The sequence below is a fragment of the Panthera pardus genome, unplaced genomic scaffold (assembly GCF_024362965.1).
Source record: "Panthera pardus isolate Hobbes unplaced genomic scaffold, ASM2436296v1 HiC_scaffold_6, whole genome shotgun sequence".
In the NCBI taxonomy this organism is placed as follows: Eukaryota; Metazoa; Chordata; class Mammalia; order Carnivora; family Felidae; genus Panthera; species Panthera pardus.
In genome coordinates this window covers 10,702,899-10,727,917 of record NW_026526991.1, presented here as the reverse complement: position 1 = coordinate 10,727,917, position 25,019 = coordinate 10,702,899, and the positions used below count along the sequence as shown (strand labels likewise).

Below are 25,019 nucleotides of genomic sequence, written 5' to 3'. Positions count from 1 at the left end.
TTGCTATGTTCCCTCCACAGCACTTTTCATCTCCCAACACCCTGTATATTCTACTTCTCTATTGTCTTTCTCATGAGTATATACAGGGAATTCTTTTTTCTTCAGTGAATCCTCACTGCCTAGAATAGTGCCTGGCACATAGTAGGAGCTCAAGAAATATTCGTTAAACACAAGAAAGTACCAGATGGTTGGTGAATTAGCCTGGGCCTGCTGTGACCCACACCAGCACTGTGGCTGTTGAGGGAGAGGAAAAGAAAACCAACCCTTTGGAATCACCCTCCTGTGGGCTGGCCCCATGCCAAGCCCCTTTCGTGGCCCATCTTCCCAGAACAGCATCTCCGGGGGATTGATCCCAGGCTTTGGGCCACACAGACCAAGGTTCAAATCCTGACGGGGCTATTTACTAGCCATGTGACTTCGGTCAAGTTGCTTCACCTCTCTGAACTTTAATTTCATCATTTATAAAGTGGGGACAAAAATAAGACCCGGTGAGGATTAAGGGGTTAGTGGGCTTCTCCACCCCAGTGGAAGGACACCTAACATGAGACCAGGCAAAGGCAGCTGCCTTACTGAGATCCTGCAACGTCACCCAGATTCTTATGTCCATAGACCAAGCACTGGGCCAGACACACAGCAAGGAAGTGGGGAGGTTCCTTGACCCAAATGAGCATCATTACCCAGTCTCCACACCCAGGGAGCCACAGGCACCCACCGTCCTGCCACAAGGCAGAGAACACGGCAGGACAGAGAAGTCCCAAGGCCTGGGAGAATCAAGCGGCCTTCATGGAGACGGTGTCTGAGCCAGACCTCAAAGGACACTACAATTTAGGCAGCCCCTACCTCTGAACTTGGACTTCCCAGCCTCGTTTCCTACCACTCCCCAGGGGGCCACACTCAATGCATTTTCAGCCTCTGAGACTCTGCTCTGGAGGCTCCTTCCACCTAGTAAACATTCCCCCTGAAATCTCCAGGGGCCGACCCAAGTTCATCACTGTGACAGAGGACGGTCATAGGATGACCAAGGACAGCACTTTGGCACACAGGCCCAGTAAGTACTTCTTGAAGAAAGGAATCCCAGACCCTAGGCGTAAGTGGCAGCCCCCGTGGTCATCCTGCTTAGACCATCCTCTCTGGTCCAACTGTCTCAGGGACCTGACTGTGCACGGGGGGGTTGGCGCTTGGCCCCCTCCGCTCAGCAGCTGGGCCCCTTAAGCCAAGACCGGACCCTGCTAGCCTTGGTGTCCCCTCTCCAGGGGACCCTCCTTTGATGATCAGACACGGGCAGGGCTGAGCATGGAGATGGCCTGTCTGTGGGGCCCTTCTCCGGTCATTTGGGGGCAGGTAAGGTGATGCCAGCACAGATGCCAGGCGGCTCTGGGATGAGTCAGGAACGAAATCTGACCCTCCCCGTGGGCAAGCAGGGGCCTGAGAGGTGGTTATCAGCCTGATCGGGGGGTGGGGACAAGTCGGGAGCATGGAGAGGGGGCCCCGGGGCCAGGGAGGCAAGCAAGCAAAAGGCCACCAGCTTCTATGACAAACCGTTTAATGTTACATCATGTGCAGCTTCTGAGTGAAAAAGGCCCGCTCAGAACTCAACGAGCCATACATTCTGGTGACGGAGCAGCGGCCCTTCTCCCCACCGGTGCCTCTGAGAGGTGAGTCACCGCAGGGAGCTGGCGCTGTGAGAACACGGTCCTCGGTGTGCTCCCCAGGAACACAGGAGTGTCGGTGCCCAAGTGTCACGGGGTGGGGTGGGGCATTTACACGGGAGAGAACCACAGACACACGTGTGATGGGAAGACGCGAGGGGCACGGAGGGCCGGGGACGCCGCGGCGCCCACACGTGGAAGTACACAGCAGAAAGGCGAGAGGGGCGGGGGGGGGGGGGGGGGCGGCGGCGGGCGGGGGCACGCGGGACGAGCTCGGGGCTCCTTGAGCAGAACTGGCTGAGAACCCAGGAGTCCTCAGGTGCCTGCCTTTGAGAACCTGGGCGCGTAAACCTGTGCGAAGGAGTGAGAGCTCGGAAGCTCCGGGTGAGCGATAGGCTGAGGATGCGGGCCCGCGCGTGGGGCCCGTGAGTGGAATCGCGGGGACACGGGGGCACTCAGGAGGCCCAGAGCAGCGAGTGGGGGGGGGGGGCTCCGCCTTGAGGGCTCCCACAGATCCACTGTGGGAGGGTCCGAGGGTCTAGGAGGGCTCGCGATGGGCCGGGGCCCCAGCTCCACCGCGGACACCGGGGTCCCCGCCGCCGACGGCTTCTGAAGTGGGCCAGGAGGCAGCAGGCGTCCGGAGGGGCCCCTCAGGCCTCGCTGCTCCCACCGATGCTGCTGCCGCTGCCCTGCTCCACCCACACGAGGCGGGCCTGCTCCTGCAGGATGCGGCCGCGCACCACCTTGGCTAGCTCCTCGGCGTGGCCCCACGCGTGGGCCGGCACCCGCACCCAGGAGCAGGGCAGCTCCCAGAGCGCCTGCTCCGAGCTGCGGCACTGCCGAAGCAGCTCCGAGTCCCGGGTGCCCGGCCGGCCCAGCAGACTCCTGCTGGCAGAGGGGACAGGCGGCGGTCAGAGGAGGGGACAGACACCGCGGCGGACGGAGGCGGAGAGACAGGGACCTCCTCAAGGAGGAGGAAACGCTGGCCTCACCCTCCCTCACCTGACGTCCCGGACGTTCTTCTCCGTCACCTCCACGTGGATGACAATGGGGTAGATCTCGTGCTGGACCAGCTCCCGCACGCCCCGTGCGCCCAGCTCCAACAGGCAGTGCTTCTTTTCAGGACACGGAGGCGACATTTCACTCTCAGCCCAGAGACGCTGACCTCCCTGCCCCCACTAGGCCCTCCAGGCACAGCCCCCTACAGGGTCCCGTGTCTCCCACCAGAAGGGCCCTGGCAACGAGGAAAGTACCCCGGGGGAAGGTGGGAGACCTGGGGACACAAGTCACGTGCCCGCTCTGGACCTCAGCCTCGCCATCGACGGGATGGAGCGGACCCCACCGGCGCTCCCATGTCTGACAGCCCCCAGCCGGCCCCCAAGGTAGCAGCGAGTCTGGGATGGGACGGACAGGTGGGGTGTACCAGCCCAACACCTCAAAGGGGACCCGCGTTCCACCGCCCCGGCCCCCCCACCCGCAGGGGAGGAGACAGGCCCGTGGAAGGGACGGGACTCGCCCGGCGGCTCTGCGAGAGAGCCCACACTCAGACCGGCTCTCTACCCCAGAGGGGCAGCTCCCCGCCGCCCCAGCACCTACCTTCCCGACAGACCCCTGGATGGTGCGGATCCTGCTGCCCAGCCCAGGGGCGGCGGGCTGGGCCTTGGGGGCTCCCGGTGCTGAGGACGAGCACTGTTCCTCCCCAGAGAGGCTTTCTGCAGAGCGGCGAGAGGCAGGGGTGAAGGGCCCCGTGGGCCCGGCCGCCCGTGGGTGCCGCCCGGCCCTCCCCTCCCCGGGCACCCAGGCTCACCCGCCGGGCACACTTGGAAGTCCAGCCGGGAGCTGGGCAGGTCTAGCAGGTTGCGGATGAGCCGGGGCGCCAGGCACTCAGGCAAGAGCACCACAGGCCGCAGGGCGGACACCAGCAGCGGCCGCACCAGGCTGTAGGGTTTGAGGCTCCGCTCTGGCTCTACGGCAGGGCGGGGGGCAGAGGAGGTGAGGGTGCAGGCAGGGCCCCAGCTCCTCTGTCCTAGGGTGGCCAGCCCCTCGAGCCTCAAAACCCCATCCGCTCTTCTCAAGTCCCCCCCTTTTTTTCCCCCTAAGACCTGCTGCTGTTCCTTTGTGCACGTGCACGCATGTACACACACACACACACACACACACACACACACACACACACAGCAGCCCCCTGCAGGAGCTTTGCCCCCAATCCCCCGCCCGCCTCACCTTTGCCCAGCCCCAATTCCAGGTCCTTCTCCTCTCAACAGCCAGACAGAGGCTTTAAACCTACAGTCAGATCCCGTAAGTCCCCTGCTTTCAACGTGCCAGTGACCTCCCGCGACCCTCAGGAAAGAGGGCACATCCCCCACGTGGGTGACCCAGCCCTGCCAGAGCCTAGAGGGGCAGCAAGTCACGTGCCCCAGCACACGGACCGACTGCCTCCAAGCACAGGGCCTCTGCGTGACTCGGGGAGGCCAGAGCCCCAGCCCGGCAGCTCTTGGCCCAGTTAGACCCCACGCTCCCCTCAGAGCCCAGGTTGCACCTTCCCTGGTCCCCAGATGTGCAGGGCCTCTGGCGTGCGCTCCAAGGCACCCAGCTCTCCTCTATTACACGTGTCACGCTTCAAAATTATGTTTACGGGTACGATGATCTGACTGGCGGGCAGCTGCCTCCCCCTGACCCCCACCCCCGGGGCCATATGCTCCAAGGGGAGGGACCACTGTGTCCCCTGGACCAAGCACACTCTGTGACAGACCTGGCGTCCGGCTCGCACTCGCTGTACCCGGTGTTCTGCACGCGCGTCACACACAGCCATACCTCTGTGCCTTTGCACAGCTGCGCCTTGTGCCGGGAACGAACTCCTCTTCATCCCCGAAAACCCCACCTCAGGCAACTTCCCTTCCGGGAAGTCTTCCCTCACCACCGTCTTCTTGCCCCTCGGAACTGCCGACTCCCTCCTCCGGGCTCCGCCAACCCCTCTCCCCGATCTGACCCAAGGCCTCCCCACTACTGCCTCTCAGACACCCGCTCGGGGATCTTGCTGGCACCGGCCGGCACACACACGTGAGAAACACCACTACAACTGCTCCGCCAGACAAGAACAGACCCGGGCTCGCGTGAGCCCCGGGATCCTACACCCCCACGGTCACACTCGCACACCGGTGCCTCCCCCCGACTGGCTCCCTCAACCCCAGTGGCCCGTCTCCCACCAGGGGGAGCCCATGTCTCAGGCCCCGGACACCCTGCCCTGCTCCCCACCGGAAGCCCTTCAACGGGCTCTTGCAGGCAGAATGGACCGCCAGGGCCAAAGGACACCCAGACGTGCACCCTCCCAGACACCAGCACGGGACGCGCCTCTGCAGCTGTGTGCTCACCTGAGCAGGGTTCCATCAGCAGCTGCTCTGGACAATCTCCGGCAGAACCTCCCACGTGCTTGGGCTTCACCAGCCGGAGTTGGTCCAGGGCTCGCTTCTTCAGCTGGCGGGGGAGAGGGGGGCACGGAGAGAGGAGCACCTGAGGGCCCAGCCTCCATCCCACCCTCAGCGGGGAGGAGATGAATGGGACCCCCCCCACCCCGGCAGAGGGGGCCCGGCTGCCCCCTGGGTCAGCCCGAGAGGTCCCCTCCCCACCAGGCCTTCTGCCCCCACCCGGCCCAGCACAGCCCCCCTCTCCCCAGGCAGCTGAGGGTAACCATCCCTATGGGCCCGGGGAAGCAAGCCTGTGGGAGCCAGTTAGAGCTAGAGGGGCCTTAGGTCTACAGACGGGGAACCGAGGCCCAGAGACCAGAGCGACCTAATGTCGCCTGAGAGGCAACCTTTGGAACCTCTTCCAATGAATTAGCAACGTGACCCTGGGTACGAAAAAAAAAAAACGGCACCGACAAATGACAGCACCGATGACACCAGAGGCCAGCAGGGAACGTGACAGACACTGAGCCCCAGATGTCACGAACTCACTGAAGCCTTCTACCCACGAGGCAGGCAACGTAACTTCCCCAGTTTTACAGATGAGGAAACAGAGCCTCAAGGGAGGGTCAGGTGCTTGTCCAAGGTGGTGCGGTGGGCTGGCTGGCTCGTGGCAGAGCTGGGATTCCACCCCAGGCAGTCTGGCTCCAGAGTTCTCAGCCCCTCTGGCCTTCTGAGTGATTTCACTTCTCTGAGCCTCTCTTTGCCCGTGTGTAGGGCGGCCGGGGGAGGCTCACCCGGCCCAGCCCCTACCCAGGGATTGGAAAAGGGGGCGTGATTGCCATTCTGTCAAGTGCTGGCCGTGGCCAGGCCTGCTCCTGAGCTGCCTCGTTTAATCCTCTCAACTACTCTGGACAGTGAGCCCTGCCGTTGTCCTGTCTGCTGGGCATGTAGGAGATGATCAACCGTGTCCGAGTGAAGGAGCGAGGTGGGAGCCTCCCTCCTCTCCTCCCCCAGGGCTGTCAGACAACAGAACCTGGCCTCTCCCCCTTTGGACCCCACCCTTGGCAGGCCCTCTCCCCGGACCCTTGCCAGCCCGCCCAGCATTGCTTACGTTACTTCGGGGCCCTCGGTGCCGGCTGGAGAGCAGCCCTTTCTCCTGAACTTCTAGGAGCTGCTGGGCTCTGCGGGGTAGGGATGGGGGTGGGGTGGGGTCACATGGTGCATTTGTAGGGAGAAAGGGAGCCCCTCACCTCCTCTCCTCCAGCCCCCTTATCCTGTCCCGGAGGATAGTGAGGGACTGCAGGGGGAGGGGAAAAGCCTCCTATCCTGGTCCCGGCTCCCTGCGGGACCCGCCCCCAGACTCCCGGTTCTGCGTCACCTCTGGTAATTGGGCACAGTGCCCCGGTCCAGGTCCCGCAGCGTAAGGGGGTCGACCCGTGTGCAGAACCACTCCTGCCGCCGCTTGTATGCCGGGTCCACCAGCCGCAGGATCTCCTGGGCTTTCACACAGAGGGCATGAGGGTCTGCACGCTCGGGCAGGGTGAGGTTGGCTCGAATATAGAAGGGCTCAGTGCTCAGCCCCTTTGTCCAGGCATCTAGGGCCTCGTGGAAGGACTGACAGGCTGGACATGGGCAGGGCAGGGGCAGGAGGGAGGGCAAAAGGAGGATTAAGTAAGTCAGGGATCGGCCTCGGGCTCCATCACGCCCCTTTCAAGGCCTGAGCTGCCAGAACCCTACCTCCCCCCTCTTAAAGTGAGAGTCTGAGGCCCAGAGAGGACAGGGACCTGCCCGAGGCTACCAAGCCCACTAGGAACAGAACCAGGCCTTGAACCCGGGTCTCTGGACTCCTGTCATGATAAGCTCCTTAAGGAGGAGACAAAGGACAGCCCGCAAGGGCGAACAGTGGGCGAGGGAAGGGCACTGCTGACAGCCAGGCTGCAGCCAGGCCTCAGTTGTCCCACCTGCATCACGGGCTGGACAAGCCCTCTTGTGGGCTCTCAGCTCTGACCTTCTGGGACCCGGGAGTCCCCAGTCCCTCGGCCCTTGGCCAGACTTACCCTTGAAGTCCATCAGGAAGGGGAGTGTGGACGCCTGGCTCCAGAGCAAGGTTCTCTGCTGGGCCTCACCTTCCAGGCCTGCCCCGTCCAGGCCAGCAGCCTCTGCCCTTGGCTGGGAAAGAAACCCAGGCAGGCAGGGAAGGAAGGAAGTGAGCTTCCCAGGCCACCGCAGCCCTGGGGCTGAAGGGAGACTGGGGTGGTGGTGACATATCCCGGTAATTCAGATACCCCACCTCACAGGGCACCTAGCCAATCAGATCCTTCCCCCATCAACAGGCGTCGTCCTCCCCCAGGGTGTCTGTTCTTTTCCATGCTTAAGGGTGGGGATCCGTCCAGCCCCTGCCCAGTCAGATTTAATTTACTGCTGGCTGAGGCAGGCCAACCTGGGTGACATCTCTGAGCCTGCCTCTGCTTTGGGGCAACCCCCAGAAACTCCGCCCAGTGACCTAGATCCGCCAATCAGAGGGCATCCAGCCCCAGCTAATGCACTGGCTCCTCCCCCAACTCAGAGGGATGGGGTCTCACCTCTCTCGGCTCCCCCCTGGCAGACCCTGGCCCGGAGAGCACCCTCCGCACCACGGCCCCAGACCAGCTGTCCCCAAGGAATGACAGGCCGTCTGGGCCCTTGTCCTGGGGCTCAGGCCCCCCCGGGGGGCTCCGGCAAGACACTCGGATGGCCAGAGACCTGGGAAGAGAGAAGGGAACCAGGAATTAGAGTTCAGTCAGTATTTCGACTCAGTGCGACATTCCCAGGAGAACCACAGCAATTCCCCAACCGAGCCATGACTCTCACCAACCCTCCCCCAACTCACCCCAGGGCCATTGCACCCGCTGTGCCTGCTGCCCGGAATGCCCTTCCCCCTCTCTTCTGTCTGGCAGATTCTGCTCATCCTTCAAAGCTCAGTTCCAAAGCAACCTCTCCCTCCCCGACCCCCGCACGAGGTTGAGGCGAAGCTTCCTGCAGGATCGCACCCTCTGCGCTTGCCCAGAAAGAACACCCTCAGGACCAGCCCACCATCGTGCTCAGCTCTGGGTCCCCAGCCCCAAACACAGCGTCCGGCACATGGCAGACGACAAGTAAAAGCTCGTTATGCTCACAGTTTAGCGGGGGAGGTCACCGTTAGGACACAACACAGACCAGAGATGGCTACAGGCGGCCGTGGGAGCACCGAGGGGAGCGGCTTCCCAGAGGAAGAGGCAGCGGGGCTACCCGGCGGTGACGAATAGAGGCGCTTCAGGAATAGACAGAGAGGAAGGTGGTGCTCCAGGCTGAAGGGCTGGCAGGGGCAGAGGTGTGGAGGACAGAATACAGGATGTGCGGAAGGATTTAATAACAACAGTGATAACAGCGGCAGCAAATGCTTACCGAGTGCTCCCCGTGTGCCAGAAACCATGCTAAGCGCTTTGCCCTAATTAGCTAATTGAACATCATGGGAAACAGCTCCCAGAAAAGGCAAGCTGGAGCCAGCCTGTGGAGGGCACACAAGGAAGGCGTCTGGCCTTCCTCTTGTGGGCAGTGGAAACCACTGACAGTTAAGACAAAGAGTCACCCAGATCCCCATCGTGGCGGGGTTCTTCCTGTCCCTGGATGAGAACCTGTGAGGCCCTGCGGCCGGCGCAGACACAGCCGCCTGAAATTCCCTTCTGTGAGCCCCCCTGGCCGGAGGATTAGGGAAGAGGGGAGGCCAGAGTCCGCAGGGGAGAGGCCCAAGCGTCCCCCACCATCGCCCGCCTCCCCACCCACCCTGGCAACTGCTGCCCACGCAGCCACACTGCCCCCTGCTGTCCGCCCAGGGTGGGCAAGGCTATAAGGACTTTAACACCGTCTGCGCGCATGTGGAGGGGGGGAATCTTTGGCCCCAGGGGCCCTTCTCGGCTTCCACCCTCTCAGTCAAAACAAACAGCCACGCCCACAGGGCTGTGACCGGACACGGGTGCCACCCTACCTTCGTAGGCTCCCCCGGCCCTGGGAATGTCCGGGCTGAGTTGATGGGCCAGGGCAGAGATGGGAGGCCCGAAGCTGGGTCTGGCCATGCTGCCCCCTGGCTGGAGAAACACAGTCCCACTCCAGACCCCAGCCTTAACTGTGCCCTAGATGTGGACGAGCGAGCTGGCCGCTTGATTCTGTCACCACATCCATAAAGCCAGGACGATGAGGACACTGTCTCCCACCGTGGGTGTGAGGGTCGGACCAACATAAAGATGATGCAGGGGAGGTGGAGACCAGAGGCCTCCAGGAAACCTCCAACTGCAGGCCTCGCCCCTAAGAGGGTTGTGAAATTCACAAGGTCACGGCCAACGCAGTGTTTTATCAGAACAGAATAGAAAACGCACACCAGCCTCCCCTCGAGTAAACCCAACTATCGTCCCGTGACCCTTTTGTTCCGGGCACGTGTCCTGAGTTTCTGTCAGGTGGGGTACGGTCAGGGGACTCTGAGAAAAGTGGCACGTGCAGGGACTCCGGGGCCAGACGGCCTGGCTGCTTAGCCTGTGGTCCTCAAGAGCCCCATCGGCCTCCGCCTCCCTCATCGTACATACGACTCAGGGAATTAAGCGTGGGACGCTCTTAGAACGGTGCCACGTTAACTAGGTGCCCGAGAGAGGTTACACAGCTACTGTTACCAGGGGTGACTCAGAAAAGTCACCTCTCCGTGGCCAGCAGTTCCCCCACCTGTTTCAAAGCCACAGACAACCGAGCATCAGGGCTCCCCCAGGAGGCAGCCCAGCAGGCAGCCTGCACTCAGCCCTTCCTGGTACCAGCTGATCGGCCCCCTGCCCCCTACCCCCTGCCTTGGCACACCAGCCCCACCCCCAGCCCCACCATTCACCCCAAGTTTTCAGGCTCTCCCTGCCAACCTGGCTCAGGCACCGCCTCCTTCAGGACACCCTTGCCCACCTTCCTGAGGGACCCAGTGACTTCTCTGGGCCTCCAGAGTCCCCCTGGGGAAGGGGGGAGAGTCCGCCTGGCAGCTCCCAGGTCCAGTCGGGTCCCTCTCACCACCAGACCTCAGCAGACAAGTGGATGAGGGAAGAGAGAGGAACACAAGGCCGGGGAAGGGGGACAGTCCAATCTCTGGACTCCTGGGTCTCTAGCAACACAGTCTGACTGACCGGGGGGCAGGCCCTGCCAGGGAGACTCACACTGACCCTCCCCTAGTGACCCTCACCCAGCACTCGCCCCTCAGCGCCCCACTTGCATTCTCTGGCCCTTCCTCGCTCTCTCTCCCACCTGTCCGTCTGTCCGTCCAGCCCTCAGCCCGCCCCAGCAACCCCTGCCCTGCCCCCAAGGCCCTAGGAGCCCAGAAGGGCAGGGGAGGCCGGACCGCTGCAAAGGCCCAGCACACGGTGAGGTCGCACCATGACCGGGAGCTGAAAGCAGCTTAACCAGAAGGAAGGTCCATCGGAATCCCCAACTCCACCGCCCAGTGGCCTTGGGACAAATTCCCGACTCTCCCTGGGCCTCCTTCTGGTCATCTGTATCATGAGGCTAAAAACACCAGCCTTGCCGGGCTACTCGGGGAACCTGAGCAACAGCAGCGATAAAAACAGCAAAGGGCTAACACTACCGCTCACTCTGAGCCGGGCACTGTTCAAAACACCCTAAGGGGAACACCCGAAGCCCGTGACAACCCCATTTTACAGAGCAGGAAACCGAGGCCCTGGGGAATTTAGTGACTTGCCCCAAGCCCCTCGGTAGCAAGTGACAGGGCTCCAGTGTCTTGTTCTTTCCCACTGTGCTCTGTGCGGGGACACTGCCCCAGGACGCACGCAGGCACCACCCCACGCACCACCCAGGCTCTCCCTACCCTCCCCCCCCCTGCATCTGTCCACATCTTGCTGTCTCAGTCCCCCGTCCCTGCCCCCGCCCCGGTGTGTGTCCTCCCTTCAGCTCCCTCCTCCCCAGGAACTGCAGAGGTGGCCCCATGATCACATGGAGGGGGGGGCAGGGACGGGGCCAGAACCTCCTGCTCCGGTGCCCCCTGGACAGCAGCCAGGACCCCTGCTGCAGGCTGAACCGAGCTGGAGGAAGGGCCAAGGCAGGCAGGAAGGGAGGCGCCTCCACCCCTTCCCCTAGAAGCACGTCCTGCACCGGGAGAAACAATGTCGTGCTGGCCCCGCTGCCGGAGGGCTAGAGTGGGGGCAGGGGCCTGGACCTGGGCCTGGTCAAGCTGCTTCGGGCCCCTGGTCCTGCTCTGCCCCTATTTCTCGGGTGATCTGCCCCCCCGCGTTGCGGCTGTTGACATTCAGTGCTCCCCAGGCCCCTTCCCCAAACGCAAACCTGCTGAGGTCACTGTGGGTCTTAGCCCTGGCACTTTCCAGCTGTGTGACCTCAGGCAAGTCGCTCAGCCTCTCTGAGCCTCAGCTTTCTCCTCTATAAAACAGGGATGTAATCATAACACCCGCCTCCCAGGACGGAGAGAACGCTGTGAGGCAGCCAGCGGCCGGCCTCGCGTTTAGTAACAGCCACATCTTGCTATGTTTCCCAGCGGGCACAAGCCGAAGTCCACACTCTCGCCTGACTCACACGGCCAGCCTGACTCATGAAGCCCGCCCTGGCCCCCTCCCCCTCCGGCTCCAGTCACCGCCAAGCTCCGGGCCATCCCTGGACAGCCTCTGCCCTCTGCTCTTCCCCACTCACCCAGCTGCCCTCCCTACCTGGAGTTCGAAGTGCACATTCTCGACTCATCTATCGCCCGCCCTCCTGGGACCCATCCGCGAGCCCGACCGGGGAGGTCACTCGACGACCAACACTGACAGAACCGCAACGCATGCTGGGCCCGTCTGCTTCACGACTCCTGTCACGGGCTTGTGGCCAGCCCGGCGGCGGCGGGGCTCCCACCCCACCCACAGCGCGAAGCCTTGCCGGGAGGCTCGGTCCTGCTGGGGGCTCAGCGCCGGGAGGACGGCAAGCAGAGGGGGGTACGAGTAACGACTACCATTTACTGAGCACCTACTTAACAGCTGGCAAAGCAGGGTGCTTTACTGACACGAGTCCTGAACCCCCAAACACCCCCACGCAGAAGAGATCACTGACCACCTTCAGCAGATGAGGAAATACGGAGGCGCCGAGAGGGGAAGTGACCAGCCCGTCACCCAGACGACAAGCAGCAGTGACAGGATTTGAATCCCAGGTGTCTACAAGCCCAAATATTCTATGGTTGCCTGAGGCTAAAGCTGAGATACTGATCCCTCCCACCCCCTCGCCCTGCTCCAGGGGTCTGACGCCACCCCCACCCAGCCCTGCCTGGCCCAGCTCTACCACCCCAGGCAGCCGCGGTACCTGTTGAGGAGATCCAGGCCACAGCCTCTGGCCAGGAGGCCATCCGACTTCCCAAAAGGCCACACGCTATCAGAGGACGAGGACGAGGAGAGACCAGGAGACCAGGGCTTAAGCGTCACACTCCCTGGGTGGGGAGAAAGGAGGAGGTTCCGGGGCTCCAGACCAAGCAACCAGGGCAAGCCAGGGCCCGTGAGAAGGGGGCGAGGTGCTCGAGCCCAGGGCCTTCCCAGGACCTTGGCAGGTTTGACACCCCAGGAACACACTGCACCCACTGGGCTCGGGGCTGGGCCGGGGCCAAGGTGACCCTTCGGTTCCCTGGGAGGGAAGGCCGGGAAGGAGGGCCGGGACTGAGGAGCCGGTACAGTGAAGCCAGGCCCAGGAGAGAGGAGCAGGCCGGGGCAACGGGTGAGCGGCGTGGCCCAACTCCCCAGGGGCCTCCGGGGCACAGCTGCCCCGCCCGGTCAGGGCGCGGGGTGGGGGGGCCTCAGGAAGGGGGGCGCAGGCAAGGGCAGAGCAGGCAGCACAGACCTCAGGTGGGCCAAAAAGCCACCCCGGCAATGAGCCCTCCCCACGGAGTCCCCGAGGGCCGTTACCTGTGATGTCCGACATACTGCTGAAGGACCTGGGGGGAGGAGGGCAGGGGAGGCAGGAGCTGAGGCACAGGGGGCATTCTGCCCCGGTCCCTCCTCCCCTGCCGCCTGGCCACCAAGAGGTCCTGCCGCCCCCAAGCACAGGTAGGCTACAGCCAAGGCAGGAGTCCCAGGCAGTGGGCACTTGGGCCAACCAGCTCCCCTAAACTCACAGGGCGAGAAGCTAACGGTCTGACCTCTGCCCCACGCCCCTCCCCCTAGAATGCCCTGGCCTGTCCCTGAACGCCACCCCCTCCTGGAAGCCTCCCTGGACTTCTCACCCTCATCTCACCCCTGCTTTCTGCCTCTGTCATTCGTGGCTCCCACGTCTGCTCCCATACCAGACTGTGACTTCATCACCCACCCCCCCCCCCCGCCCCCGACCTGGGTCATGGCCATGACTCTGCGGACCGGGGTCCCCAGAGCCCCGGCCATTTAAAGGCGGTAAGGGGAGGTGCCCACCTAGCTCCGATGCTGGTGCTGGCGCTAGGGATTCTGGGACGTGGCTGTTTTCAGAAACGGCAACAGCATCTCCCTGAGCCTCTACTGCTGTCTCCCCATCCTGTTTACCTCTTAGGGGGTGCGGGGTCCTCCTCACGCTGCCGGCGGAGGATGGAACCGGCGCTCGGGGGGAAGGGCAGGATGGAGAGCCGATTGATCTCCTTCTCGCTATCTGTGGCCTCCTCCTGCCAACGCCACGACAGGGCCTGGGTCACCTCCAATCCGCCTCCCCCACCTCAACGCACCTACTTTGTGCCCGTTCCCCAGATGACAAGTAGGGCCCGGGGTGGAGGCGTGGGCTCTGCACGAGTACAGTGGGGATCCCGTGGCTCCTGGCACCCAGGCCTAGCGCGGAGCTGGCTCTGGGCGAGCTTAAGTAGGGGACTTGGCCTTCATGGGCCTCGGTGTCCTCACATGAGAAATGGGACTGTCGGCGAACTGGAAAGCACCCACAGGTCGGTAATGACATTACACGAATGCTGTCAGCATCCGCACCCCACCCCCGACACGCTCAGGGAGGGCAGGTGTCTTACCGAGGTGTGGGGCTCAGATCCCCCCATGACGGCTGCTTCCCCAGCTGCTTCCGGGCCTCCCAGCAGCGGGGGGAACTCGCTGAGGCTCCAGGTACTGCTCAGGTTGGAGCACAGGGAATGGGAAGAGGCACAAGCCTGGCAACAGAAGGGGGAGGGAGGAGGTGAGCAGTGCAGGGCAAGGGCCAGCACCGGGGACCCGGCAGAGAATGAGACGGCTGGATCCCTGCTCTCATGGAGCTCACAGCCCAGCAGAGACCGACCATAAACACACAGGCAGATTAAGGAAATAACCCCAAACTGCCAAGAGACCAGGGAAGGAAGGTGCCTAGTGTGGGGAAGGCACTCCCAAGGGCCCACCCAGCCTGGGGGCATCAGAGCGCTCTCCAGAGAAAGTGTGGTTTGAGCTGAGGACTCAACGATAAGTAGGTGTTAAGCAGATAAAGTTGGGGAGGATGGTCTAGGCAGCTGGAATGGTATGTGCAAAGGCCCCGAGGCAGGACTGTGACACAGTCCAGGAATTAAAAGACTGTGACCCAGAGAACAAGGCTAGAGGTAGGAAAGGGCCCAGCCTTCAGGCCTCCAGGGCCTGATAAGGGGTCTGGTCTTTACCTAAGAGCAAAAAAGCCACTGAGGATCTTAAAAAGTGACAAATGACAGATTCATGCTTCCTTTGTTCTATTCCTCCAGGCTCCATGCATCAAATGCTTGGCCAAGGGATCATCTTCAAGCAAACCCAAGAGAGGAAAAGGCAGAGCTCCTAACAGAGGTCCAAGGACTCCTATCTGGTTGACAAGGGGTGCTGGCTGGCTGTATGAACTTGGGCAAGCCCCTGACACTCTCTGACTATACAGTGAAGGAATTGAACTAGCTGGTCTCTGAGCGGCCTTCGGGCCTCATGCAGCCGGGCTTCTCCAAGAATATCCAAAAGCAAACTTGAAACCCTTCTTTTTTCTTTTCTTTTCTTTTCTTTTTTTTTTTAACTTCAAACTATTCCTAGTGCCCCAGGAGCAACCCCAGAAACTCGGAGACCCTTTCCTGTCCCCTGACGCACCGACCCACACCCACCCCAGTCGAAAGTTCCACCAGGCCTGCATATTCTCCGTCCTGCCCGAGAGCTCCCTCCAAGACCGGCATGCTCTTGACCCAGGGCGAGGGCTCCAGCCAGGACCCACACATTGCCTCCTGGAACCTGCATCTTCCCAAGCCCAGCTGAGGGATCCCAGGGGGTCCCACCCCCCAGACTGAGGTCTCCCACCAGGTCCTGCTTGTTCCCAGCCCCGGCCAAGAGCTCCTGCCAGGATCCCAGCATTCCCACCGGAACTCTCGTGCTCCTGCCCCCTGCTCACCTTGAGGCAGGAGCCCCCCTGGACCCGCTGCAGCTGCACCTCCAGCAGGGCCTTGGCACCCTCCAGGCTGGTGAGCGCGGTCAGCAGCTCGTCGCGCTCGGCCTCCAGGCCCCGCACCTGCTTGCGGTACTGGTCCTTCTCGATGAGGCTCTGTGAGTACTGCAGCTGGATCCGGTCACGGCTCTGGATGGCCTGGGGAGAGCGGCCAGAGAGGGAGGGTGCAGGGGCCGCCCTGACCCAACCGTCCTGCCCTCTCGGGCAGGGCCGGCACAAGACCAGCCGCTAACGTTTATCAAGCGCTTCCTGGGCGCCGGGCCCTGTGCTAAGTATCAGGCCGCCCGCTCAATCTTCGCACCAGCTTTCCACGGTGGAGATTCTCTTTGTCCTCATTTTACAGACAGCCCGGCCAGCGGGCACAGAGCTGGGATCCAGAGTCAGGTCCAGGCTCTTACTGTTTCCCAAGAGCAACGGAAGCCTCTTCTGGGAAACGTCCTGTGTGCCTCGGCCTTTACTCACAGCATCCCAGCTCCCGGGGGAACCAGGGTTCAAACCCAGCCCACTCCACCCAAAGCGCTTTTCCCCACCAGGAAGACCAGGGTCCCTGGGAGCTGGGCCATGGCCGGGACCTGCCACCCAATGTCTCAAAAGGAGCGGGAGCCAGAGATGGTGCAGATTCCTGGGTCCCCCCTCCCCCTCCTCCAGACCACCTGGGTCACCTGCACCTTCACCCGACCCACCAGGGGGCCCCGAGGCCCATTCTAACACATAGACTTCCACTTCTCTAGTAGGATTCGAACTTGGTGCAAGGGCAGCACCTCCCGCCCTTCCCCCCCGCGCGGGGAGCCCCGTACAAGGAGGGCCGGTGACCTGGAGGAAATAGCTCACCCTGTGGCCTCAGGAGGTGAAGGCCATGGCACCCAGGGCTCGCGAGCCACAACTTCGGTGAATTTCCTTCACCGGCAAATATTAGCAAGCACCACCGCCCTGTGTAGGCCTTGCCCTCGACGTGAAGGGAACAAGGGCTCCGGAGGCGATGGGTGCCGGGACCCCCTCTCCTCGACCAGGAGCTGGGGTGAGGCAGGTGTGTTGGGGAGTGCGGGGTGGGGGGGGGGGAAGGTTGGCCTATCTGAGTGCTTCCGGTACCTCGGCCCACTCGCCCCTCCTAAACCAATCAGCGCTCCGGGCCGGGCGGAAGTCTCCGGCTACGGTTCTGGCCCCGCCCACTCCCCCGTCTCCCGGGTGGGAGCAGCGGTGGCCGCCCTCACCTGGTCGCGCTCCTTCTCCACCTCCTCCAGCTGGGCCAGGACAGTGGCCATGCGGTGCTTGTACAGATCACAGTCCTTCTGCAGCGCACGGTGCTTCAGCCTCAGGTCCTCCATCTCCTGCAAGTACTGCGGGGCCGGGAGGGGGCAGGGCGGGGCGTGCCCGGCTCAGACCACAGGCCTGGGGCCCCCCCGGGCAAGCTCACCAGCAGGTGCCCGGCAGGTCCAGGGAGAGAGGCCTGAGCCTCAATAACAAGCGCCCCACCTCCCTTGGCTGAGTGGCCTGGGCCACCGACCGACTTCACCACCCCGGGCCTCAGTTGCCCAACCTGTAAAACAGGGGCGACCATAACAATGGTACCTTCCCAGCCAACCTCGGCCTCCCCATTTATCTTTTTTTTTTTTTTTTAACGTTTATTTATTTTTGAGATAGATAGAGCGTGAGTCGGGGAGGAGCAGAGAGAGAGAGAGAGAGAGAGAGAGAGAGAGAGAGAGAATCCGAAGCAGGCTCCAGGCTCTGAGCCATCAGCACAGAGCCTGACGCGGGGCTCGAACCCTCAAACTGTGAGATCGTGACCTGAGCCGAAGTCGGACGCTCAACCGACTGAGCCACCGAGGCGCCCCTCGGCCTCCCCATTTAAACTGCAATCTGCCCCCTCCCCCTGCTGCTCTCCTTCATGCACAGCACTTATCACCCTCTGCTACGTGAAGTAACGGACCCGGGATCGTGTGAGCAGAGTGCTGTTGGTCTCCCCTGCTAGGATTTAGCCTCCGCAGGAGCAGAAGCCTTTGTTCTGTTCGCTAACGACCTCAGTATTTGAGAACAGACGAGTGCGCCTTTCTTAGCCCGGTAGGCACCTGGCGCACAGTAGATGTCAGAGAAGGTGATGCCCGCCCTCCCCCCTGCTCTCCCCAGGAGCCGGTCTGTGAGCAAGGAGGAAGCGGGAACCCGGCGGGGACCGGGCAGGGGTAGGGTAGGGCGTGAGGCAGACGCTACCTTGTCCCGCAGCTCCTCGGCCCACTGCAGCTCCCCCTGTACGGCGTGCAGCTTCTGACACAGCTCCTGCCTGCTGTCCTGTGCCTCCCGCCAGTCATGCTCCAGGATGTCCAGGAGGATGCGCTCCGAGCCTGGGGCCCCCAGCCTGCTGGCCTCCTGAGGGTCATAGTTCAGAGGCCGCCTCAACCTCCGGCCCAGGGCCCACCTTGACTGTGGCAGGAGGGAGGGGGACACACAGCCCTTGCCCCCGCCCCCTCAGGCCCGCCCCACTAGCTCTGCCACCGTGGCCACGGGCCTTGACCTCTCTGGACCTCCCTGTCCCAGTCTGTGCAGGAGGTGTGGCCCACAGCCCCGCACCCTCGAGGGAACATCTGGGGTGGAAATGAAGTGAATGAGGACGTGCCTGCCCAAGTTGGCCCGGATCTTATTCCTAAACAAGAACCAGGCCCGCTCGCTCTCGCTCCGGCTCCCCGGCCAGACCGCCCAGGGCAGCAGATGGGTGCCTTTTCCAAAGCCTAGCCCCACCCCTCTGACACTGGTTCTTCACGGGGGCTGAGCCTGGCCCAGGCAGGTGGCCCACAGGCCCGAGATCCAGCCCACAGAGCCACACCCCAGCTGGGCACCCCGACCCTGTGGGAGTCCTGGCTCCCATCCCCCACTTCCTGTGTGGAGCACCGGCCAGGCAATAGGCCTGCTGACTGGCCGGGGGCCACCCAAGCCAGCCCCAGGGCCATCCAGACCTCAGGGGTCTGAATCTTTCCAGGGTCACAGGCTCCTCTACAAATCTGAGGAAAGCTGGGGGCCTCTCCCCAGAAAAACGTTCACACGCAAAATCAGGTGCACCGTTTCAGGGAGTTCGGAGACCTCCTGGGGTCACCCACGGGCCCCAGACCAAACACCCGGGGAGGGGCCCAGCGCTGAGAGCCCTCCACTCGGAGCTGGAGACAAGAGGCTAGCCGGGGTTCCGCCTCTGGTTCTAGAATCCTCGCTCTCCAGGTCTCAGGAGGATGGGTGAGCGGCAGGCGGTCTGACCCCCCCCACACTCCCCCTCGCCACCCCTCACACCTGCGGCAGACCCTCCTGGAGCTCCTGGAGCGACGCCGTCAGTCGCTGGTTCTCCGCGCGCAGCTCCGAGACCAGGTCCACACCGTCTGGCTCCTTGTCCTTCTCCTTGTCCTCGGACCCGGGGAGCGGCCCCCTGGCCCTCCGCAATAGGGTGCACTCCTCCTCCAGCCGGCTCACCTTGAGCTTGAGCTGATCCACCTGGGGCCCAAGACATGGGTCAGCCCAAGGAGGGACAAGGCCCAGGGAGGGGCCACCGGCAAGGCCATGGGGAGAGGCTCTGCTCTCTTGACTCCTGGTGCCTCTGGGGTTCCCTGAGCAGCTGGGGCTGGGCTGGGCTGTCCCCGGGGAATCTGCTGCCAGGACTTTCGGGTGGGTGTCCTCCATCCGGCTCGTCTGCCCCACAGCTGGGACACAGAGCACAGGCAATTCAGCCCAGTGCCAGCACGACGGAGGAGGAGGGCCACGCCAGCAATCGGGGGAGCCGGGGTCCAGGCCCGGCGCTGCCTCTATCCCAGCATGACCCGGGCAAGTCGTGGCCCCTCTCAGTGCCTCAATCTCCTCACCAGTAAGATGGGCCCCTTTGATCCCCCTGTTCCACATCCTACCTCCCAAAGTCACTGTAAAACTCCATAAAGACGGGGGGGGGGGGGGGGGGGGGGGAGGGGGGGGGGGGCGGGGAGGGAGAGGCAGGCAGGGGGCGGGGAGGCACCTGGCTGGCTCAGTTTAAGTCATGATCTTGATTTCAGTTTAGGTCACGATCTCACGGTTCTTGAGTTTGAGCCCCGCACCAGACCCTGCTGACAGCGTGGAGCCTGCTCGGGATTCTCTCTCCCTCTCTCTGCCCCTGCCCCACTGGCACAGCCCCGCGTGTGTCTCTGTGTGTGTGTGGCACACGCACCGCTCTTCGCTCTCTCTTTCTCTCCCTCTCAAAGTAAATTTAAAACATTCATGGGACGCCTGGGTGGCTCAGTAGGTTAAGCACCCAACTTCGGCTCAGATCACGATCTCACCGTTGTGGGTTCGAGCCCCGCGTCAGGCTCTGTGCTGACAGCTCAGAACCTGGAGCCTGCTTCAGATTCTGTGTCTCCCTCTCTGCTCTGCCCATGCTCGCACTCTCTCTCTCTCTCTCTCTTAAAAGTAAATACACTTTTTAAAAGTTCAAAAAAAAAAAAAACCATTAAAAAAAAAAGAATTCAACAAGACCGTAGGTGGGTAGAGGCCTTCAAGCCACCAGAGGCTGCCTCCAGAGCTGCCAGGGGTGTGACAGTGGCTGTCTTCACAGCTTTAAGGTAAAATCCTGGAGCCCCAACCTGCCACCAGTTTAGTGTGTGCAGCCAGAAGCCGGCCCGGGGTGGGCGGCGGACGGCCGAGTGGTGGCCCGGCAGAGAGGGCTGCACGGGCAGCCTGCTGGATTATCGGTGCACTTGGCCAGAGCTCCTTTCCACGTGGGGTCTGAGGCGTCTGGACGGTGACAAGAGCAGCAGCAGGTGGCAAGCCGCAAAAGGAAGTCACTGTTGGGGTAAGGGCACGATGACCTCTGGTCCCCCGCGTAGGCGTGTCAACGTCTGGTGCCCCGGAGTGCCCCGGCCTCGCTTGGAAAAATGGCTTGCAGCCCCCGCCCCCGCCCCCCCCCCCCCCCAGCGCCAGGCAATGCCACGCCCCCCCCCCCCACAGACACACACACACACACACACACACACACACACACACACACCCCATGAGGGTCTGGATGCCGGGTCAAGCAGCTGTACTCCTCCACAAAGGACTCAGAAAGAAATTCATGACTCTCACATTCCTTTCCCCTCACAAAACACGCTTTGTGAACCGCCAGAGAAAGACAGCTAGTTCCAAGGGCCAAGTGTGGTCACACCCTCTCCAGCGAACTGCGGCCACACACCGCGGCCTCCGGCCTGACCCGCGGCCAGCAGGCGCCCCTGATGAGCTCAGAGGACGGGGGCCCTGGGGAGTCTCCCCCCCCCACCCCCTCCCCGAGCACCAGGAAGCAGGGATACATTTAATCCCGGTGTACAAACTCACTTAGCACAAAATTACAGTGTTCGGTCCTTAAGTTGATGTTGTTCAGAAATAACAGCTCATTAAATTTGCACCTTATAAAACACAGTATTAAATCCCGGCTGCCACACACCTGCCCCGGGAGTGGGGAGGGAGGGGGAGGCGACCCCAAGCGGCCAAGACAGGCACCCTTCAGCTGTTCTGTTCGTTTCCACCTGCAACACCTCTGTTAATTCTGGGGCAGAAAAGCTCCAGAAAGTTCAGGCAAATGTACGGTAGCTACGTCTAAAGAAAATCTTATCTGTTCATCGGAATTCAGCCCTGACCCTCTGGCCCCTAAACTAGGGAAAAGCAGAGTCCCTATCTGGCAAGTGGCAGATTACCTGCCCCCCCCAGGGGGCCAGCCAACGTGCAGATAACACGGACTGAACCTCTTCTCCAACCCTCTACCGCACCCCAGGGGATCCCAGACAGCTGTGCACACACAGGACGTCCCCCCCCCCCCCGCCCCAGTCGCAGGCACACGTCTGCCACTTCAGGGGACCCAACCCAACGGTGACACAGGCCACGCCCCTCCTGACGCTGCTGGACCGGTGGCCGTCACACTTTCCTCTCTGAGAAGCAGAACTTTCTTCTAGGAAAACCTCACAGCAAACCCCACATCCATGTCAGAGGAAGCAGACACAGTGAAGCGTGGGGGGGAGCCTAAGGCCACCCTCTTCACTCCTCGGATCCTGGGAAATGCTCCAGCCAGCCTCTCCGTGCCTCAGTTTCCTCATCCAGAAACGGGGACAAGAGCGGCGTGCCCCCCACCCTGTCCCAAGAGAGTTAACTGAAAAAGTAAGGGAGTTGGTACAGGGCCAACGCTGAGGACTGAGCCCGGAGACTGGAGGTGCCGAACCACTCCTAGGGCATCCTCGTCCGTGACCTCCCGCCAGGATAAGGCAACCGGGGGCCCCTTGCAAGTGCCAGCCTTTCGTCAATCTGCCGACAGTCAGAGGCCTCAGCTGGCCCATCTCGTGCTAAACACCAAGCAGACCCTCAGACGACCGCTCCCAGCCACCTCACCTCACACCCTCCCATCGGCCACCTGCACCCTTAAGCGGGCCTGGCTGCCTTTCGACCTGTGGCCTCGATGCCTTCCGATCAGGATTCTCTTCCCCAAACGTCCACCCCACGAGCATGCACGGCCACGGGCTCTGGTGCAATAAGGCACCGGCACCTCCCACCTGCCCACCCTCCGTCCCCGGGTACCCACCACCTGCAGCATCACGGCGACAGCTGAGGCTCACAGATCGGGGGGCTTCAGATCACACAGTCAGAACCCACCCCAGGGAACCTCGTACAGGACTGTTGGGAGAGAGCGAACCGTGTGCTGTTGGCACCTGTTAAAGCCTCCCACGAGCACGAACTCAGGAAGTCCTCTGGACAACTCCCTGAAGCAATAAAACACCGGCTTTACCCCCTCCGCTAAGCCCCGGGAAGGAAGCGAGGAAAGCGAGGCTTGGTGTCTCAGCCCCCTCACCCGCCGCTCAGGGGGGGACTGGTGAGCTCTCACCTGGACGGGAGCAGGCAGCAAGCAGAGCATTAGGGGCCGGGAGGCCAGCCCCGGTGCCAGGCGGACCCGTGCAAAGCCGGGCTGTGCCGCTTCCGGGCTTGGTGACCTTGAGCAAGGGCCTCCACGCGCCAAGCCCTCAGTGTGTACGTTTCAAAATGAAATCGCGCGCAGCGGGGTCACGTGACGCGACGCGTGTAAACTGCGTGGCGCAGAGCAGCGCTTCATATGCCATCAGCGACTGATGACGACACGGGTTGGAACAGCAACAGCACCAGGCACTCAATGTGTCTAGAACCCTGGGGTCTTCAACTCACGGAACCGTCATTACACTTGATCTTAGCCAAAAGGGCCGAGAAGCGATCACGAGCGTTTCCGGACGCAGCCACACGTTTCCAGGGGAGGGCAAGATCACCCCTGGTTGACAGCCACCACCATGACCCAATGAAAGAAGCGCTCGCCACCGACACCCCCCATGACGCAGATGAGGAAAACGGAGGCACAGGACGGTGGAGGGACCTGCCCGCGTTGTCCGACGGCTGGCACACGGCGGCTCGGGGACCACACGCTGGGTCCCGCTAGTGCCATCGCCGTTTTGCAAAGGTTGCCCCTTCCCCCCTCTACCCTGCCCACCTTCCCAGGGCCTACCGCCAGCTGCAACTCACGGCTGCGCAGCACGGCTGAGTTCTTCTCCTCGCTGAGCTGTGCCAGGCGCATGGCGATCATGTAGTTCTCGTCCTTGAGCCGCAGCAGCTCCAGGGCTGCCCGCCTCCCAGTCCTCCCGCAGCCGCTGGCAGCGCTCCTGTGCCTGCTGTTGCTCCCGCAGCCGCTGCTCCAGTCCTGCGCGCTCCTCCTCCAGCATCCGACCCCGAGCTTGCAGTTGTTGTTCCCCGCTGCAGCTGGCTCTTGCGAGCCTCCCGCAGCCGTCGCACCTCCGTCATCAGGAACTGGGTCAGGCCCTCGGGCCCCTCCTCATCTGCCAGGGACGGGGGAGAGAAAAGTCAGGGCGAGCAGATAAAAATGCAGCGGGATGGCAGCCTGCACAGAAAAACCCAAACCACAAAAGCACTAGGTGGGAAATTCGGGCGTGTAGTTTTGCTAATTTTGGAGTGGAGAAGGCCTTCCTGAAGAAGGTACAGAATCTAGACCCTAGGAAAGAGAAATTGGGGCAAGTCCGTACAAAAGTCTGTTGAAGATCTGAACAGTGAAAGATGTAACAAAGAAGTTAAGAGACAGACAGCCAGAACGGGAGAAAGTATAACAAATATAACAGAGAACTGGGAACCACGATATATAAAGAGCTCCTACAAATCAGTAAGAAAAAGCAAACAAATACATGAGGGACAACTATTAATAGGCGAGTTCCAAAACAAAATCGGTTCATGAACAAAGGAAAATAAGCTCCAACTCAGCAGCAATAATAATCATAATGGTGACAGTAACAGCTACTAACATTTAGCTTCATTCTTTGTGCTAAAGAAATTAATTTAGTTAACTGCATGACAACATCATGAGGTAGGTACTGCTATTACATCCACTTTAAAGACAAAAACACTGGGGGGGGGCGCCTGGGTGGCTCAGTCGGTTGAGTGTCCGACTTCCGCTCAGGTCATGATCTCGCGGTCTGTGAGTTCAAGCCCCGCATCAGGCTCGTGCTGACAGCTCAGAGCCTGGAGCCTGTTTCAGATTCTGTGTCTCCCTCTCTCTCTGACCCTCCCCCGTTCATGCTGTCTCTCCCTGTCTCAAAAATAAATAAACGTTAAAAAAAAAAAAAAAAAAAAAAAATTTGAAAAAAAAAAAAAGACAAAAACACTGGGGCGCCTGGTCGGTTAAGCATCCGACTTCGGCTCAGGTCACGATCTCACACTCCGTGAGTTCGAGCCCCGCGTCGGGCTCTGTGCTGACCGCTCGGAGCCTGGAGCCTGCTTCCGATTCTGTATCTCCCTCTCTCTGACCCTCCCCTGTTCATGCTCTCTCTTTCTCTGTCTCAAAAATAAATAAACATTTAAAAAAATAATAAAATAAAATAAAGACAAAAACACCAAAGCACAGAAAGGTCAGGTGATTTGCCCAAGGTTTACTAACTAGTAAGCTGTGAACTACATGTCTCAATGAAGTACAAGTTTAAAATAATAAGGTATTATTTCTGACAGATCAGAATTGGCCAGAGTGTTTTTACATGATTCCCCAGGATTCGTGACACTAGAGCAAAACGTGCACTCATACACTGGTGGCGGGATGAACGTTGATTTAACACTTAAAATACATAGGAGTCTCTGAGAAATTTTCCTTCCCAGATCCTCTCCTCCTGAGACACCCGTGTGCACAAACGTGCACACAGAAAAGACGCTCCCGGGGGCACCCGGGTGGCTCAGTCAGTCAAGCATCCAACTTCGGCTCAGGTCACAATCCGATGGTTTCAGGAGCTCAAGTCCCGTGTCAGGCTCCGTGCACTGACTGCACAGAGCCTGCTTGGGATTCCCTCTCTCTCCCTCTCTCTCCCTCTCTCTCTGACCCTTCCCCACTCGCACGCTGTCTCTCTCAAAAAAATAAAAGTATTCAGGCTTTGAGTTCAGACTAAACGGATTTGAATCCCAACTTGGGCAAACTGCTTCAGGTCGCCCCATGCCTCAGTTTCCCCATCTGTTCAACAGGAATAATGAGAGTGCCTCGCGACAGGGATGGAGTAAGGAAACTCTGTACTGGTGTCCGAGGCACCAGCACCTG

The 25,019-nt window shown here is 61.4% G+C and overlaps 1 protein-coding gene across 1 annotated transcript in view; it reads right to left on the bottom strand.

Moving 5' to 3' along the window:
* Nucleotides 1-1,526: 1,526 nt before the first annotated feature.
* Nucleotides 1,527-25,019, bottom strand: part of CARD10 (caspase recruitment domain family member 10) — a 27,039-nt gene continuing 3,546 nt past the window's right edge. Inside the window, 20 exon segments of the mRNA XM_019446828.2 lie at nt 1,527-2,534; nt 2,652-2,764; nt 3,246-3,361; nt 3,457-3,615; nt 5,021-5,123; nt 6,165-6,234; nt 6,432-6,675; nt 7,111-7,222; nt 7,636-7,795; nt 12,392-12,515; nt 12,985-13,013; nt 13,591-13,706; nt 14,055-14,189; nt 15,401-15,592; nt 16,666-16,791; nt 17,660-17,815; nt 18,725-18,922; nt 22,941-23,051; nt 23,053-23,181; nt 23,183-23,268. Of these exon segments, the coding sequence (XP_019302373.2) occupies nt 2,300-2,534; nt 2,652-2,764; nt 3,246-3,361; nt 3,457-3,615; nt 5,021-5,123; nt 6,165-6,234; nt 6,432-6,675; nt 7,111-7,222; nt 7,636-7,795; nt 12,392-12,515; nt 12,985-13,013; nt 13,591-13,706; nt 14,055-14,189; nt 15,401-15,592; nt 16,666-16,791; nt 17,660-17,815; nt 18,725-18,922; nt 22,941-23,051; nt 23,053-23,181; nt 23,183-23,268 (2,714 nt within the window). The 3' untranslated portion in view covers nt 1,527-2,299.